Source organism: Caretta caretta, chromosome 1 (genome assembly GCF_965140235.1).
Source record: "Caretta caretta isolate rCarCar2 chromosome 1, rCarCar1.hap1, whole genome shotgun sequence".
Classification (NCBI taxonomy): domain Eukaryota; kingdom Metazoa; phylum Chordata; order Testudines; family Cheloniidae; genus Caretta; species Caretta caretta.
Genome location: NC_134206.1, coordinates 63514393 through 63533656, shown reverse-complemented (window position 1 = coordinate 63533656; position 19264 = coordinate 63514393). Strand labels below are relative to the sequence as shown.

At 42.2% G+C, this 19264-nt stretch overlaps 1 protein-coding gene across 3 annotated transcripts in view; it reads right to left on the bottom strand.

The window, feature by feature from the left end:
• Nucleotides 1–18520, bottom strand: part of VWA8 (von Willebrand factor A domain containing 8) — a 287936-nt gene extending 269416 nt beyond the window's left edge. For 2 of the 3 annotated variants that reach the window (XM_048851261.2, XM_048851269.2), the window contains exons 1-2: nt 18187–18511; nt 6281–6358 (exon numbers count right to left, since the gene is read on the bottom strand). In XM_048851261.2, coding sequence (XP_048707218.2) covers nt 6281–6358; nt 18187–18334 — 226 coding nt within the window. In that variant the 5' untranslated portion in view covers nt 18335–18511. Of the gene's footprint in view, nt 1–6280; nt 6359–18186 lie in introns of all 3 variants that reach the window. The other variant, XR_007356839.2, reaches the window with a different exon arrangement.
• Between the last annotated feature and the right edge of the window lie 744 nt (nt 18521–19264).

The following is a 19264-nucleotide window of genomic DNA, read 5'->3' as shown; positions in this document are numbered from 1 at the left end:
GCAACTGAGTGCTCAGCACTTCTGCAAATCAAATCCCCCAGTGTCTTAAGTTGGGCACCCAGAAAATGAAGAACTCAGTGACCTCTGTGAAATTTTAGTTTTATTTGATTTGCCTAGCATCACGCAGGAATTTTTTTTCCGACGGACCATATGCCAAAAGTATTTGAGGGTGGTGTTATCCCTGAAGCATCAGGGATACCAGACAGGGTGGACTAGTGCTCTGAGGTAGTACAGAGAATCCTCTTTCTTAGTTATCTGGCTGGTATGTCTTGCTCACATGTTTAGCAAATCTTGTAACTTAACCACATGTCCAAATGGATGAGGCTTTTTTTTAAAACAACTAACAAAATCATCCAAAGCACAAGACTTGGTGATGATGGGAGACTTCAACTACCCAGACACCTGTTGAGAAAATAACACAGCAGGGCACAGATTATCCAACAAGTCTTGGAATGTATTGGAGACCATTTTTTATTTCAGAATGTGGAGAAAGCTACGAGGGGGAAGGCTGTTCTAGATTTGATTTTGACAAATAAGGAGGAACTGGCTGAGAATTTGAAAGTGGAAGGCAACTTGGGAGAAAGTGATCATGAAATGGTAGAGTTCATGACTCTAAGGAATGGTAGGAAGGAGAACAGCACAATAAAGACAATGGATTTCAAGAAGGCAGACTTTAGCAAACTCAGGGAGTTGGTAGGTAAAATCCCATGGGAAGCAAGTCTAAGGGGAAAAACAATTGAAGACAGCTGGCAGTTTTTCAAAGAGACATTATTAAGGGCACAAGAGTAAACTATCTCACTGCGTAGGAAAGACAGGAAGTATGGTAAGAAACAACCCTGGCTTAACAAGGAGATCTTCAGTGATCTAAAACTCAAAAAAGAGGCCTACAAAACGTGGAAACTTGGTCAAATTACAAAGGATGAATATAAACAAATAACACAAGTATGTAGAGACAAAATCAGAAAGGCCAAGGCACAAAATGAGATCAAGCTAGGTAGGGACATAAAGGGTAACAAAAAAAACATTTTACAAATACATTAAAAGCAAGAGGAAGACCCAGAACAGAATTGGCCCATTACTCAATGAGGGAGGAAGACAACAGAAAATGTGGAAATGGCAGAGGTGCTTAATGACTTCTTTGTTTCGGTTTTCACCAAGAAGGTTGGTGGCGATTGACGTCTAACATAGTGAATGCCAGTGAAAATGAGGTAGGATCACAGGCTAAAATAGGGAAAGAACAAGTCAAAAATTACTTTGACAAATTAGATGTCTTCAAATCACCAGGGCCTGATGCATCCTAGAATACTCAAGGAGATGACTGAGAAGATATCTGAGCCATTAGCAATTATCTTTGAAAAGTCATGGAAGACGGGAGACATTCCAGAACACTAGAAAAGGGCAAATATAGTGCCCATCTATAAAAAGGGAAATAAGGACAACCTGGGGAATTATAGACCAGTCACCTTAACTTCTGTACCCTGAAAGATAATGGAGCAAATAATTAAGCAATCAATTTGCAAACATCTAGAAGATAATGAGGTGATAAGTAACAGTCAGCATGGATTTGTCAAGAACAAATTGTGTCAAACCAACCTGAGCGCTTTCTGACAGGGAAACAAGCCTTGTAGATGTGGGCGAAGTGGTAGATGTGGTATATCTTGACTTTAGCAAGGCTTTTGATACTGTCTGGCATGACCTTCTCATAAACAAACTAGAGAAATACAACCTAGATGGAGCTACTATAAAATGGGTGCATAACTGGTTGGAAAGTCATTTCCAGAGAGTAATTATCAGTGGTTCACGGTCATGCTGGAAGGGCATAACGAATGGGGTCCCGCAGGGATCGGTTCTGGGTCCGGTTCTGTTCAATACCTTCATCAGTGATTTAGAAAATGGCATAGAGAGTACACTTACAAAGTTTGTGGACAATACCAAGCTGGGAGGGGTTGCAAGTGATTTGGAGGATAGGATTAAAATTCAAAATGATCTGGACAAACTGGAGAAATGGTCTGAAGTAAATAGGATGAAATTCAATAACGACAAATGCAAAGTACTCCACTTAGGAAGGAACAATCAGTTGCACACTTACAAAATGGGAAATGACTGCCTAGGAAGGATTACTGCGGAAAGGGATCTGGGGGGTCATAGTGGATCACAAGGTAAATACGAGGCAACAATATAACATTGTTGCAAAAAAAGCAAATATTGTTCTGGGATGTATTAGCAGGAGTACTGTAAGCAAGACACGAGAAGTAATTCTTCTGCTCTACTCTGCATTGATTGGGCCTCAACTGGAGTATTGTGTCCAGTTCTGGGCGCCACATTTCAGAAAAGATGGGGACAAATTGGAGAAAGTCCAGAGAAGAGCAACAAAAAAGATTAAAGGTCTAGAAAACATGACCTATGAGGGAAGATTTTAAAAATTAGGTTTGTTTAGTCTGGAGAAGAGAAGACTGAGAGGAGACAGGATAACAGTTTTCAAGTACATAAAAGATTGTTACAAGGAGGCGAGAGAAAAATTGCTTTTCTTAACCTCTGAGGATAGGACGACAAGCAATGGGCTAAAATTGCACCAAGGGCGGTTTAGGTTGGACATTAGAAAAAACTTCCTGTCAGAGTGGTTAAGCACTAGAATAAATTGCCCAGGGGGGTTGTGGAATCTCCATCATTGGGGATTTTTAAGAGCAGGTTGGACAAACACCTGTCAGGGATGGTCTAGAGATAATACTTAGTCCTGCCTTGAGTGCAGGCGACTGGACTAGATGACCTTTCGAGGTCCCTTCCAGTTCTATGATTCTATGCCAAAAAACTAAGAGACACTATCCAATAATTCAGGCCTCAGATTTAGATCACAGAAAATAAATACATACCCATATAGATTTACCAACCTAACAGAATTAAAATGTTGTAATTTGTTGTTATTGAAATTAAAGTATTTGTATTAGTGTAAGAGAACTGGAAACTGACTAAACAGAAGTGAAATGGACTAGTGCATATTCACTGTTAAAATTGGGTGAAATGCAAAAGTAAATGTACAGCACAAATGGTGTCAAGTATCAGGGGTATGCCTGCATCTGTGATTTTCACTCCATGCATCTGAAAAAGTGGGTTTTTTACCCATGAAAGCTTATGCTCAAATAAATCTGTCAGTCTTTAAGGTGCCACCAGACTCCTTTCAGAGTAACAGCTGTGTTAGTCTGTATTCGCAAAAAGAAAAGGAGTACTTGTGGCACCTTAGAGACTAACCCATTTTATTTGAGCATAAGCTTTCATGAGCTACAGCTCACTTCATCGGATGCATACTGTGGAAAGTGTAGAAGATCTTTTTATATACACACAAAGCATGAAAAAATACCTCCTCCCACCCCACTCTCCTGCTGGTAATAGCTTATCTAAAGTGATCACTCTCCTTACAATGTGTATGATAATCAAGGTGGGCCATTTCCAGCACAAATCCAGGGTTTAACAAGAACGTCTGGGGGGGATAGGAAAAAACAAGGGGAAATAGGTTACCTTGCATAATGACTTAGCCACTCCCAGTCTCTATTCAAGCCTAAGTTAATTGTATCCAATTTGCAAATGAATTCCAATTCAACAGTTTCTCGCGGGAGTCTGGATTTGAAGTTTTTTTTGTTGTAATATAGCAACTTTCATGTCTGTAATCACGTGACCAGAGAGATTGAAGTGTTCTCCAACTGGTTTATGAATGTTATAATTCTTGACATCTGATTTGTGTCCATTTATTCTTTTACGTAGAGACTGTCCAGTTTGACCAATGTACATGGCAAAGGGGCATTGCTGGCACATGATGGCATATATCACATTGGTGGATGTGCAGGTGAATGAGCCTCTGATAGTGTGGCTGATGTTATTAGGCCTTGTGATGGTGTCCCCTGAATAGATATGTGGGCACAGTTGGCAACGGGCTTTGTTGCAAGGATAGGTTCCTGGGTTAGTGGTTCTGTTGTGTGGTATGTGGTTGCTGGTGACTATTTGCTTCAGGTTGGGGGGCTGTCTCCCGGCAAGGACTGGCCTGTCTCCCAAGATTTGTGAGAGTGTTGGGTCATCCTTTAGGATAGGTTGTAGATCCTTAATAATGCGTTGGAGGGGTTTTAGTTGGGGGCTGAAGGTGACGACTAGTGGCGTTCTGTTATTTTCTTTGTTAGGCCTGTCCTGTAGTAGGTAACTTCTGGGAACTCTTCTGGCTCTATCAATTTGTTTCTTTACTTCCGCAGGTGGGTATTGTAGTTGTAAGAAAGCTTGACAGAGATCTTGTAGGTGTTTGTCTCTGTCTGAGGGGTTGGAGCAAATGCAGTTGTATCGCAGAGCTTGGCTGTAGACGATGGATCGTGTGGTGTGGTCAGGGTGAAAGCTGGAAACCGCTGAATTCAGCGAGAAACTGCTGAATTGGAATTCATTTGCAAATTGGATACTATTAATTTAGGCTTAAATAGAGACTGGGAGTGGCTAAGTCATTATGCAAGGTAGCCTATTTCCCCTTGTTTTTTCCTACCCCCCCACCCCCGATGTTCTGGTTTAACTTGGATTTAAACTTGGAGAGTGGTCAGTTTGGATGAGCTATTACCAGCAGGAGAGTGAGTTTGTGTGTGTATGGGGGTGGGGGGGTGAGAAAACCTGGATTTGTGCTGGAAATGGCCCACCTTGATTATCATGCACATTGTAGGGAGAGTGGTCACTTTGGATGAGCTATTACCAGCAGGATAGTGAGTTTGTGTGTGTGGTTTTTGGGAGGGGGGTCAGGGGGTGAGAGAACCTGGATTTGTGCAGGAAATGGCCCAACTTGATTATCATGCACATTGTGTAGAGAGTTGTCACTTTGGATGGGCTATCACCAGCAGGAGAGTGAATTTGTGTGGGGGGGTGGAGGGTGAGAAAACCTGGATTTGTGCTGGAAATGGCCCAACTTGATGATCACTTTAGATAAGCTATTACCAGCAGGACAGTGGGGTGGGAGGAGGTATTGTTTCATATTCTCTGTGTGTATATAAAGTCTGCTGCAGTTTCCACGGTATGCATCCGATGAAGTGAGCTGTAGCTCACGAAAGCTCATGCTCAAATAAATTGGTTAGTCTCTAAGGTGCCACAAGTACTCCTTTTCTTTTTGCGAATACAGACTAACACGGCTGTTACTCTGAAACCTGTCAATGTAAGGAGAATGGTCACTTTAGATAAGCTATTACCAGCAGGAGAGTGGGTTTGTGTGTGTGTTTGGGGCGGGGGGGGGGGGTTGAGAAAACCTGGATTTGTGCTGGAAATGGCCCAACTTGATTATCATACACATTGTAAGGAGAGTGATCACTTTAGATAAGCTATTACCAGCAGGAGAGTGGGGTGGGAGGAGGTATTTTTTCATGCTTTGTGTGTATATAAAAAGATCTTCTGCACTTTCTACAGTATGCATCTGATGAAGTGAGCTGTAGCTCACGAAAGCTTATGCTCAAATAAATTGGTTAGTCTCTAAGGTGCCACAAGTACTCCTTTTCTTTTCACCAGACTCCTTGTTGTTTTTTTAGCACAGATGTTTAGGAATTTTAAATGATGTAAAGCAGTATTTCTCAGCTGGTGTGTCACAGCCCCCAGAGGAGTCACAAGGCATTGAGAGAATTATTACAAGCTAAAGCAAAGAAATCTCACTTCCCCGCTCCCTGCACACCCTTACTCTTCAAGGTCAAATACGCTCTATCAACCTCTCCATACACATACACAGTTAGATTATATAGGTTTATTGTTACCAATACATTTTGTACTCTGACTTTTATAGTAAATGAGTACAAGTGTTGTGAAAATGTTTTACTTCAAATAAGGGGTTGCCAACCTGAGAAGATTGAGAAACACTAATCTAAGGTATTAACAGTAATTAACATAAGTAATTTATACTAAAAGTACTGTAACATCAAGAGTATCTGAAGGAATGAAGTAAGACCATATTATCTAAAAATCCAAACAACTTTAATGCAACCACAGTCCTACCACAACAGTGCCTGCCTCGCCTAGCGCCAGCAACAGGCCCACCACAAAAAGCATTTCCATTCTCATTCCCACAGCTTCTCTCTCAAGGGGGATGGCAGGGTAGGGTGAATGCCCATTACAATTTTAATCAGCTTCCCTCTAAAAAATATATTCTTCTCAGTTTCTTCTTTAAAATACCAAGGGATAAGTTGAGACATATTGTTTGCATGAGAGTAAGGGTTTGTAGGACTGGGCTCCAATATTCTAGACACATTATACATTCACTAGCCAAAGGAAAGAGGTTTCTTACTGTAGTTCAGTGGCACAAGTTCAGGGCTCTTTGGCACTTTGAGTTTAAATGACACATCTCCAATAGTAACAGTATCACCTAAAAAAAAGAAGAAATATTAAAATATATTGTACGCTTTTTTAAAAACATACATGTGCTTTCAATAATGCTGATACTGTAGCCCTAAAAGTGAAGAAGGGTATGACTGCACATTCAGGGAACAGCCTCTGCTGAGTTTCAGAACTATTACTGTACTAGCATCTAACACTTTCCAATGGTTCAAGCACCAGGATATTTTTGGTTTAAATAATAACTGAACACTTCCATAGACAGTACTTTTGCTGTTGTTATAGCCAGAGCCCTCTGTATTCCACAGCTATGGAATTCACTCTTCGCCGCAGAGCTGTGCTCCAGAATCTGAGCTTTCACATCTTTTAAAAATTAATCTTCTAGCCCTCAAGACTGCAGAACCTTGAAAATGTGAAATGAGCATAACTTAATGGAGTGGTGATTTTCCAGAGTATGCAGACAGCCTGAAACAATACCTCTGAGCTGTGCAAACTGACCCACTCATCTCAATCAGTGCCCCATCAACTCAATGGTTGTTGAACCTGCAGAATCTGGTATCTTCCTAAGATGTCACAAAACACTAAGTCCTTTCAGCTCTTGTGAAGTTTTAGAATTGGTAGCTTAGTTTACGGTTATATTTTTCTGAGAGATTGGGGTGGCAAATATAAGTCAGAGCTAGCACCCAGAACCCTCTCATGAACCCCCAGGTCAGCCCATGTGCTTCAAAAGGATCCTGGCCACAGCTCCCTGTTTGCAGCAGCTCAAAAGAGGCCACAGGGGACAATAAATGTGTTCGCTCATCATTTTAACATGTATGCAAAATGTCTGATGTTGATTGTATATATTCAAAGTTTCCAAGTATCCCTTATCTATGGTTATTTTAGAGGGTCTTTCACCTCCTTTTTTAAGTAGTTAATTTTTCCCACCAACCTTTCTCTAGTTCAAACAGTTCTTCTAGGAGGGTTTTTTTTAAAAAAACATTTTTAAAAGTTCACTAGATACAGACACATCCCTCTTCATTTTAAGCACCATTAGAGACCAGAGTATGCAGCGGAATTAGGGAACATAAAAATATCACAGCATGGAGGAATGAGAGCAGACTCCACAGAGCCACTTCTCCCATTCTTGCATAGTTGGGTGGGAAGGGAAGTGGGTGAAGCCTTCACTACACCTCTTATACCCCCACAAATTCACCAGCCAACACAGCTGAGCTGGCATAGAGGGGAAAGTATCTGGGCCAGGCACAGAGCTGGCACAGATTACTTCCTCCTTGGAGCAAGAGAGGAATTAGGGATCGTTTTGTGACACCCTAAGGTTCTCCTTGGGCAACACCTAGTTGTACTGCCATTCACAGTCTGTGGAAACCCATAAGCTAGTCCTTACTGATGGACTTTCTCTCAGGTCTTACAAGTTTTCCCTGATAAATTCTAAAACCCTAATTATTCCCTTGACTCTCTCAACTAGCATTAGCTCATTCTCCAGCTTTGCTACCTTTATCTTTTCCCAGCATCCCTTAATTGGCTGTATTCTTGCGTTAAGTTGCACTTTTCAATTTTACATTTCCAGTACAGATTTGTATTTTATTTTCAACTTCCAGTCCTTGGCCAATCCCTCAAAAAAAAAAAAAAAAAAAAAACACATTAGCTCCTTTTCCTTACACTCTTCATTTTTGAATCAACAGTAATGTAATGTGTCTGAATTATCATAGAATCATAGAATATCAGGGTTGGAAGGGACCCCAGAAGGTCATCTAGTCCAACCCCCTGCTCGAAGCAGGACCAATTCCCAGTTAAATCATCCCAGCCAGGGCTTTGTCAAGCCTGACCTTAAAAACCTCTAAGGAAGGAGATTCTACCACCTCCCTAGGTAACGCATTCCAGTGTTTCACCATCCTCCTAGTGAAAAAGTTTTTCCTAATATCCAATCTAAACCTCCCCCACTGCAACTTGAGACCATTACTCCTCGTTCTGTCATCTGCTACCATTGAGAACAGTCTAGAGCCATCCTCTTTGGAACCCCCTTTCAGGTAGTTGAAAGCAGCTATCAAATCCCCCCTCATTCTTCTCTTCTGCAGGCTAAACAATCCCAGCTCCCTCAGCCTCTCCTCATAACTCATGTGTTCCAGACCCCTAATCATTTTTGTTGCCCTTCGCTGGACTCTCTCCAATTTATCCACATCCTTCTTGAAGTGTGGGGCCCAAAACTGGACACAGTACTCCAGATGAGGCCTCACCAATGTCGAATAGAGGGGAACGATCACGTCCCTCGATCTGCTCGCTATGCCCCTACTTATACAGTTATGATAATTATAAAAAAAAATTATGATATTTTTAGCCTCCTTTCATGCTACTCTATTTTAATACCATATTCCTCTTGCTGTTTCCTGAATCCTGGTTCCTAAGAAATGCTTGAACAAATCTAACATTCATTATTTAATACCCTTTAACAGTCTACAAGAAGCACTGTATCGACAAACAACGTATGCAGTGTTTCCTACAGTAACTCCACTTACATCAATATAATAGGTCAGTCTTTCCCTGTGGCTAGTTGATGGTCACTGTTCCTTTAAGCTCAGGATCCCTTTAAAACTTACTCTTTCCATTTGTTATAAAGAATGTAGTAAGCCAGCACTTCAGGGCTGAAAACTACAACCAAAGCATCCCCTCCCACTCTCCTTATGTGTCTGCAGCTCTAACTTCTCTTGCTCACTAGGGTGATAATGAAGCAAGCTGGATCCAAGTAGGTGGAAGACACCTGAAATTTCGGCAACTGTCCCAAGGGGTCCACTGCTTGCCTGAAGCCCCACAACCTCCTTCTTCAGGTCATCTTCTTGAAAGCTAAAATTCCTCTTAAAACAGATCTGTCTGATTGTCTGCCTCAGGAATTTAGTGTCAGTTTGTTTTCTTGCCTTCCCCCACCCAACGAGCGACAAAACAAGTGTATATGACTAATTAGCTTCTAGCTTAAATCATTTACATTCAAGCTGTAAACATACTGTCTCTCTCCCATATACACATGATTCTTTCAAATACAGCAGGAATGAGACAGGGGCTGAAAGAACAAGGTGTGTGACACCAGACAAGGAGTGGGCCAGTAAAAAATAAAAAAGAAGAAGAAAATAAAAACCAAAACAATTTCCCTTCTATTTTTGATGTTTCTTGTATACAAAAATAAGACACTATAAGCTTTAGGATCATAATAGAAACTACTTTTATTTGACCAACTTCTCACCAACATAAGTTGGTCCAATAAAAGATATTACTTCGCCCACCTTGTTTCTCTAATATCCTGGGACTGACACAGCTACAACTACACTGCATACAATAGAAACTACAGCAGTTTTTAGACTATTTTATTCGCCAAGCAAAGCAAGGCCTTACACTCAACTTGATGGCATTTCTCTGTTTGTCTGTCTTCCTGTAACATGATATATTCTGAAAACCACATCCTGTCAATTCCAAAGTTTCATGCACTGTTCTAGGTATCAAAGAGCAGAGCCTATTGATTTTGATGAAAATCAGAAAACCAGAAAAGCCTGAAATTCCATTAAAATCAGGCCCATATAGTGCCCATTTGGTGAAAATGGGAAAACAGGAAGGTGGAAATAGGGCACATACAGAGCTCCTGACATCTGGTTAGCAAACACATCAGATTTAACCAGCTCTATAAAAAGACCAGTTGATGACATCCATTAACACTGTCCAGGTTACATCCTCCTCCCCAACTCAGCTCTGCTCATGATGGCAATGGAATTTAAAATGATGATGCCCTGAATGACTTATCTCCCAGACAGAAAGAAAATAAATAATTTTACAAATTACAAATTGTGGTGAAATGGAGGAATGCAAGGAGCTCCAGGTGTGTGCAATGAACTCAGCCTACAGAAACACCACAGTGTGCAACTCTAGTCTAGGTTCTTATTCATGCTTATCTCTATGGTTCATATATAAAGGGACCTCGCCTGTCCTTCTAACATCAGCATAGTCAAGTATATTATTTGGGTTCCCTCTATTGACACACTGTTTTTTTAAAAATTACAAACATATATTATGAGCATTCCAAATGTTCCCTTTTCTTGTACTACCTCCATCAAAATGGAGTTAAAATACTACAATGACACAGTTGTGTCACTGTAGCACTTCAGTGTAGACACTACCTAGGCCAGTGGGAGGGATTCTCCCATCGCTATCAGTAATCAGCCTCCCCGAGAGGCGGCAGCTAGGTTGATGAGAATTGTGCTGTTGACCTAGCACTATCTACACCAGGGGTTAGGTCATTATAGCTACGTCTCTCACCTACATTTTTCACACGCCTGAGAGACATACCTATACCAATGTAAATTCCTAGCGTAGACCAGGCCCTAGAATGAGCACTGATGAAGTCCTGAAAACCACAGCTTAACAGATAGCTTTGGGGGAAAAAGTGCCAGTTTAAAAGTGAACCTTAACACAGTAGCTCAACAGCACTTTCCTGAAGCTGTGCAATTTTTAACTTTCACTCAAATACAGCAAAAATGTTGGAAAGTGAGCTTCTAAATAAAGATATTTGCTTATCTTGAGTTAATTTAGCTAATAAAAATGTGACAACCCAGGGAAACTAACACCCTCTGTTTTTCTAGAACTGCAATTTAGACTGGATAACACATTTAATATACCCCTATTCCTACAAGAAGTGAAAAAAATCCATGTCTACACTATGGTTGCCACAGCAGCTATAGCATAGCCCCATAGTGTAGACACAGACTACAGTTTCAGAAGGGGGTTTTCCATTGCTGTAGGAACTGCACCTCCCTAAGTGATAGTAAATAGCATTCTTCTGTGGACCTAACTGTGTCTACATGGCAGGTAGTGGTCAAGAATTAGGTCTATCATTCAGACTATCAAGACCATGCCTAATCCCACATAATTTCATGCAGACAGCTGTCCACACACATGGATCACAATCGCAGGATTGGAGACCTAGGTTTACATCTCATTTAAAAACTCATATATTACTTTGATATTTTTTCCACCCCATCAAATTATTTTTCCTACAAGTGGTGAATAAAGAGCTATTGTTAGATCTATTTTTAAAAACTGTGAGATACAAAGGCCTGATCTACACTTAAAATTTAGATTCACATAGCTACTTTGCTCAGGGGTGTGGAAAATCCACAACCCTGACCAACAGCTATCCCAACCTAACCCTGGTGTACATGCAGCTATGCCAACAGGATAATGCTTCCGTTGACTTTACTATCATCATTCAGGGAGGTGGAGTTCCTAAACTGACAGAAAAAACCCTTACACTGGAATAGGCTACGTCTACACTGTGGGGTTATGCTTGCATAGCTACAGCAACATAACTATGCCAGTATGGTCTCCATAGTGTAGACATACACCACTACTGTGTATGAGTCATATATAAAGACAGATAAATAGATTATATCTTCACCTCAATTTAAAAAAAAAGTAGCAGAAAATAGTTTTTCCTACATTTTTCTTTTAGCTACTTTTTATGGTGAAATAACACATCATGAAAAGCAAAAGAAATACAATAAATTTAAAATGGCCATTTTAAAACAAAGAATCTCCTCTATAATTTTAGACTCCTATCTGAAAGGACATAGGCATGTATTTAACTTTACTCACTGTGAGCAGTCCCACTGAGGTCAGTAACATTATGCATATAAATAATTCCAAGCACATATGTCAGTCCTTGCAGGATTAGGACCCTAATGAGACACGGGGAGGTTTGAAATGCATTCTTACTGGGTGATTGAGGGTTCTCTCTTTTGCCCTCTTTAGGTCTGAAATTATATGATTACCATACTGAAAAAGTGATCTCAAAATATCTATAATTCAGTTTTATATAAAATATTCATCTTCTCCCTGCAACTAATAGCACAAACACATTTAAACTGTGGTGTTATGCACTGCTAACACCAATTTCTGTGTGATTATACCACATCTGTTTGAGAAAAGTTCAACAGCTAAATTACATCTGTATATATATTTTTAAATCTTCATTTTATGATAAAGTGAAGGAAAGGAAAATAAATGCTTCCAACTGATATCATTTATAAAACACCTTTACAAAAGGACATATAGCAAAGAGAATGGCAACTCATCCTTAGAGATCCAATTTAAGCTTGAAAAGGGTAATGGCATTGTTATTAAGAATTTGGTTTTTCCTTTTCTGCAGCCTTTTTGAATAAATTATTACAAAGTACAGTAAGCATGTATTTGGAGTTGAATGCAAGATTTTACACTTATTTAAATAGTTCTGTGCCTGCATTTTGGCTTGTGCATTGTAGTCTTTAGTCATAAATTTATTCGTGCTCGCAGACCTATTCTATACACACCTGAAGGATAACTGTGGTCTTTGGAATACTAGGGGAGTTTTGTTTCGTTTTTTTATTTAAGTGTTCCAGGAAAACAGTATCACAAACAAAAATTTGTTCCACTGCTTCCTTTTTTTGGGTTAACTGACGAAGTTAGCTCTATATCCACTGCATTAAACAGTCTGCAGACATTGCAGAGTTGGGGGTTACTTGTTAGCAAATAAAGGTACCTACGTTGAAATTCTACTAACATTCCAAAAAAGTCTTTTGCCTTAGTTAGCAAAATTTCTTCAAGCGAGAACCGATACTCTTCTGGACAAAATATGTGGTGCCACATTTCCCTCTAAGGAAACACAGTGCTGACTTTCAGCATCTAATGTTTTCGTAATACATAATGTCATTTCTAATCAACATTAGCTGTGTTAGAACCAGAGAAGTTCTGATGTTTTTTGGCTGAGACTTGATTTTCTTCTGTGCTAATAGCCCTACTATGAACTAATGATTTTCTTCACTAGTTCACTACAACAGGGATCGGCAACCTTTGGCACGCGGCCCGTCAGGGAAATCCACTGGCGGGCCGGGACGGTTTGTTTACCTGCATCGTCCACTGGTTCAGCTGATCGCAGCTTCTACTGGTCGCGATTCGCCGTTCCAGGCCAATGGGGGCTGCGGGAAGTGGCAGCCAGCACATCCCTCGGGCCATGTCGCTTCCCGCAGCCCCCACTGGCCTGGAACAGTGAACCACGGCCAGTGGGAGCTGCGATAGCTGACCTGCGGACGCTGTAGGTAAACAAACCATCCCGACCTGCCAGGGGATTTCCCTGATGGGCCACGTGCCAAAGGCTGCCGATCCCTGGTCTACAATGTCAATAAAGACATTGGTTGTGTTCTCTGAGGCCCGCAGTTGAGACGGCATTCTCTGAACCTTAGTGACATGGAGGGGGTATATGCCAGCTGCTTTATTTTTCCAGTAAAAACATGAATTTAACGGCCAAAAATTCTCTGGCTCAAAGAGAATGATATCCTGGGCTGAACAGTTGAGAATTGTCCTGTTCACCAATTAGGCAGTTGGCACTTCCCACTACTGTGCTTTATCAGTGCTAAGCTGTCCAGGCTTGTCAGTACTGCAATATGAAAATTAACTTAGTGTTTCAATACTAAAATAAGGTTTGCAAAGTACAGTTTGTTCAAAGTGGAGTATCCAAGCTGTCAACCTATTCTTAAATTAGCTTAAACATCAAGCATAATTGATCATTAGAATATTTTCAGTGACACAAGAAAAGAAACTATGTCTGAAAATCAAAGAGACTTATTAAAAAGAACTTCCTTTTATTGAAAACTAGATGAAACACCCTTCAAAATTCACCCTGGCAATTCCTATGTGACTATTAATAAGAGTCCTTGTCGAGTGCTTGAATCGGCTAAACAAGTTCAACTTCAGGACAACAAGGTTTATGTATTAACCCAAAAAATATTTGCAAAACAAACCAACAAACAACTGTGGCTATAATTAAATAAATATTTACTAAATATCAGAAGTTAAAACAATTGCCAGATTTTGAATTTCACAGCCTATATACTGAATTTTACTCAAAGAGAATGACCAAGAAATCATGTTTATTAAGTGTTAATAGCCTGTTGAGCTGTGCATGGCTATGTCTACACTGCACACCTTACAGTAGCACAGCTGTGTCCTTTAAGGTATACAATGTAGCTGCTCTTTGTCGGCAGGAGAGGTCTCTTGCTGACTAAATAAAATCACTCCCTGCAATTCCCCTACTCCCATCTTCATGCCAGAGGCTCTGTATGCCCCCTCAAAAATTCTCCCTTTCACCATATGCCAAGAACTCTCAGTCTTCCCCATTTCCCTTGTAACTGCTCATCTTAGCCTGCTTACATCTAGAGGGTTGCCAACCTCCTTTCACACACAAGGGGGTCCTTGCTGCCCTCCATTTCCCCCCTAATTTGGAATTTGCAAATTATTTCTTTTCTCTCTGTCTGGAATATAAGTCATTCAGGCTGTCAACATTTTAAACGCTTTTGGAACGATAGGCAGAGCTGAGATGGGGTATGTTGTTATGCTGGAAGGTGTTAAAAGAAAAAGTTGATGGCAGCCATTTTTTTTTAGACTCTCTAGACAACAACAGATGTGGTTAAAGCTGAGGGTGTGCTAACCAAATGCCAAGAGCTGCCTCCCTCCCACCCGTTTCTGATTTCCACCAAAAATCAATAGGATTCTTCCCATTTTTGTGTATAACATATCCTGCAATTTTGGAATTGATCGCCTGTGGTGTTCAAGAATTATGCCCAGACACACAAGCAGAGAATTGCCATCAGGAGTGTAGGCCTCACTTCGCTCAGCCAATTAAAAGGTTGCACACTTCATTGCTCATAAGCTCAGCCAACAAAGTAAATACATTTTTTAAAAATTTTTCATCACCACCACTTCACTGAAGAAAAGTAACAGACGGTTATACTCCACTGGCTTGGAACATGCAACCTGAATATAAAAATTCTCAAATGGACCAACTCTTGCCCTTTATTCAAGAAATCAAGTAATAATCAGAACAAACTAGGATCTCCCATTTGAGCTGCACAAGTGCAAATCTCTCACAAGTATTTCCATGAAGCTTTAGTAATCCCTTTTCTCTTCCCATAATTCTATGACTTCCCCACCCCCCTCTTCATAACTCTCTGACACTGGCTGCCTGCATCTGTTCTTCCACAGCTCTTCATAGGGTGCCAGGAGGCCACTACTCTCTATTGCAAAGAAAGTTAGGGGGAGCTGGGTGCCACCCCTTCACATTTTATAAAACTGTGACAGGCAACCATTCTGTCCCAATACTGAGGAGCTACTGCCACACCAGTATCTGGGATGTGTCTCAGCTTCAGACAATCAGGGCACCAGACTGACTGTTGCTTACCTAGCTGGCTGCAGCTTCCAGCCCTTCCCAAAAATCTCATTTTGCATAGGGGAAGAGAGGAGACACTATATCAAGAAGCCTGCTAGTGGGGGCAGCCCCCTGAAAGCCCATGGAGAAGGTAATGAAAGTACCCATTGTTGCAAAAGAGGAGGAGCAGGTTACCCGACTGCACACCCAAAGTTATCAAAGGTATAGGAGTCCTGGGTCCTGCAAGAGGATGCAGGGAGGACCTAAGGAGAATGAGTCCACTGGAGGAGAATGGGCAATAAACAGAATTCCTAATATCAAGACCTCACAATTCATAGGAACATAGGAATTGCCTTACTGAGTGAGATCCAAAATCCATCTAGTCCAGTAGCTGGTCTCTGACAGTGGCTTCAGAGGACGTGCAAACCCTGAGGCACAAGGCTTACTATTCCTTCCAAAATTATCATCATTAATTTTGATAACAACAACAGAGTTATCCATAGACATACTCCATCTTCTTTTGAATCTCTCTCAGTTCTTGGCCTCAATGTCATCCTGTGGCACAGAGTTTTGTAATCTAATTATGCATTGTGTTAAAAAGTTTCACAGTCTAATTATGCATGGGTGAAAAAGTACCTCCTTTTATTAGTTTTGAATTTTCCACCTTCTAATTTAATTGAACGCCTTCTTGTTCTTGAGTTATGAGATGTGAGAACTAAAGCTCCTGATCTACCTGTGCTATACTATTACTTACATAACTTTTATCACCCCCCCTCAAATGTATCTCCTTTCTAAGGTAAAAAATCCCAATCTTTTCAATCTCACTTTTTATAATTTTTTTCCTATTCCAACGTCCTCTGAATATTATACTAGCTCATTATATTCTTTCCTCAAACTAGCTCCTTCCTTGATTAACTCAAATCTGTTCAAATATTTGACTGATTGTCTCATTATCTGGCAGCAAATCTGAGTAATAATGCTGTAAGTAAGAATTAAAACAATTACATAAATTTAAGAGACCATCAGGACCCCTCAAAAGGATTCTAGCTCAATAATTCATAATTGGTCATTATTCATTCTATATTTAGGAATTGTGATGCCTTTGTCACACACCCAGAAAAACGTCACCTACTGTTGGCGTATGTTATTGTTTTAAGACCCGGTACTAATTTGTGTGAGGCTGTCACATTTCTTGAACGTCATTATAAGATACTCTGGGATTGTTCAAGGAACAGGGTCCCACTCATCCCAATATATGCAGGACAACGGTCAATTACATGTTCTAACAGTCCTTCTTAAGGGAACATATACAGGTCCTAAGACCACGTTTTAAACCTGTAAAATTGCCTCAAGGTAAGAGGAGTATATTCTACAGGCAAGTCCAATCCTGCAAATAGATCAGCACCATTGGACCCCTGAATTTAGTGGGGTTCTGCCTTCATAAGGTGGCAACCCTATGCAATGTAATGATACAAGTATCACTAGTCTGTCCCAGGGGAGTGGTTCTCAAACTATAGGCTGCAGAGCTCTTCCTGATGATCCACAAAATGAAGCATTTTGAAACAAAAGTAATGGACAGATAAGGCAAGTGTTTTGGAGGCTCTCTCTCTCATGAGGTGCTTCTCAGAATAGAAAAATTGGTGAATTGTTGCCCTAAAATGAGGCAACATCCCCCAATTTCACTACAAAACCTATACATCCAGTGGAGTTTAGATAGAGAGGAGCTGGGAACTGTCCTGCTCCTATACCCCAGTTACTTTTGTTTTGACTTTCCAGACAAGTAAAAGGGATACAAGACCCTGAGAAAAAATTTAAAGTAAAATCCACCAAAAAAACCCCAACACACCCAGTGTGTTGAAGATGGCATGAGATGGAAGATACCACTAGTGTGTGAGGAGGAGAGGAGATTAAGACTAGAGGAGATTAAAAACATGTAGCCAGTGAGTTTGGGGATAAGGGAAGGAGGGAATTAGAACTGGATCTGGACAGGTGAGACTGGGATTTGGGAGCAGTAGGGGCTGATGTGGATTAGATTTGGGGGCTGGGATTTGGGGGTAATGGGGATTGATGGTGAGGTGTGGAGGAGGCATTAGAGGCTGATGGTGGTTGGATATGGGGTAGTGAGGGGCTAATGGTGAATGGGGGGGACTAGAATTTGGGTTTATGGCTGAATCTGGGAGCTGGGATTTTTGGGGCACTGGGGGCTGATGGTGGGAGGATTTAGGGTCAGTGGGAGTGGATGGGACACAGAGGGGACTGGAGTTTGGGGACAGTGAAAGCTGATGGTGATTGGATTTGGGGGCAGTGGGGGCTGATGGTGGGATGTGGAGTAATGGAGTTTGGGGGTGGAGGGGGCTGGAGTTCAGGGCCAGTGGGGGCTGATGGTGGCGGGATTTGGTATCAGTGGGAGCTGATAGGGGATGGAAGGGGCTGGAGTTTGGGGGCAGTGGGGACTGATGGCGGGGTGTGGAAGGGGCTGGAGTTTGGGGCCGGTGGGGCTGATGGTGATTGGATCTGGGGCAATGAGGGTTGATGGTGGCTAGAGAGCTGATGGGGGGCCGTGGAGGCTCACAGGGGTGTAAAAGTGGCTGGAGTTTGGGGGCGCAGTCACACCCCATTAACCCGGGAGCAGGGAGGGGAGTTACCTGCGGCGGCTCCCGGGCCGTGCAGCGCCCTGACCTCCGGCTGCAGCTGCCTCTCCCCAGCCAGGCGGCCCCGCACCACCTGCTGCAAAAGGAGCCGGACTCTCCGCGCTGCGGGGCCGCCGCTGAAGCACAGAAGCCGGGACTGCATGGGGAAGGCCGGGCCGGAGACGCGCACCGGGCGGGCGGGGACCGGGGAAGCGGCAGGCCGGGGGGGGGAAGGGAAACGCCGAGGCACAAAGTCCCACCGGAAACTGGTGCCGGCCGGACTCGGGCTGCCCGGGGAGGGAGGCGCCCCGGCGGCTGGTTGTGACGGCGTTTGCCCCGGGGCCGATGCTGGGGCCTGGGAGCCAAATCATAGAATATCAGGGTTGGAAGGCCAATCCCAGCGCTTTGCCATCCGCTTTCATGGGAGCAGGCCTGGGCCCCGAGAGGCAGGGACTGAGTGAACCTGCCCCGAGTGGGTCCGTCTCTCCCCAGCTCAGGGGTGGGGGAGACGTTGCTGGGGTGCTGTGCCATAGTCTCTCACCCCCCCCCCCTTTCGTGGGGATGGGCACAGGGGGATTTTGCTCTGCGGACGCCACCGGCTCTGCCTCTTTCTGTTGACAGAGGGGGTGGGGGTTGCTCTGTGGGTGTGTCAGCACTGGGATCAGCCTTCAACCATCCATCAGTGAGTGACCTGCCCTGTTCAGTTGCACTGTAGCCTTGAGGAAAAAAGAAAAGGAGGACTAGTGGCACCTTAGAGACCAACCAATTTATTTGAGCATAAGCTTTTGTGAGCTACAGCTCACTTCATCGGATGCATAAAGTGGAAAGTGAGGAGATTTATATACACACAGACCATGAAAAAATGGGTGTTTATCATGTATTATCATGTATTTATCATACACATTGTAATGAGAGTGATCAGGTAAGGAGCTATTACCAGCAGGAGAGGAGGGGGGAGAAAACCTTTTGTAGTGATAATCAAGGTGGGCCATTTCCAGCAGTTAACAGGAACGTCTGAAGAAAAGGAGTACTTGTGGCACCTTAGAGACTAACCAATTTATTTGAGCATGAGCTTTCGTGAGCTACAGCTCAC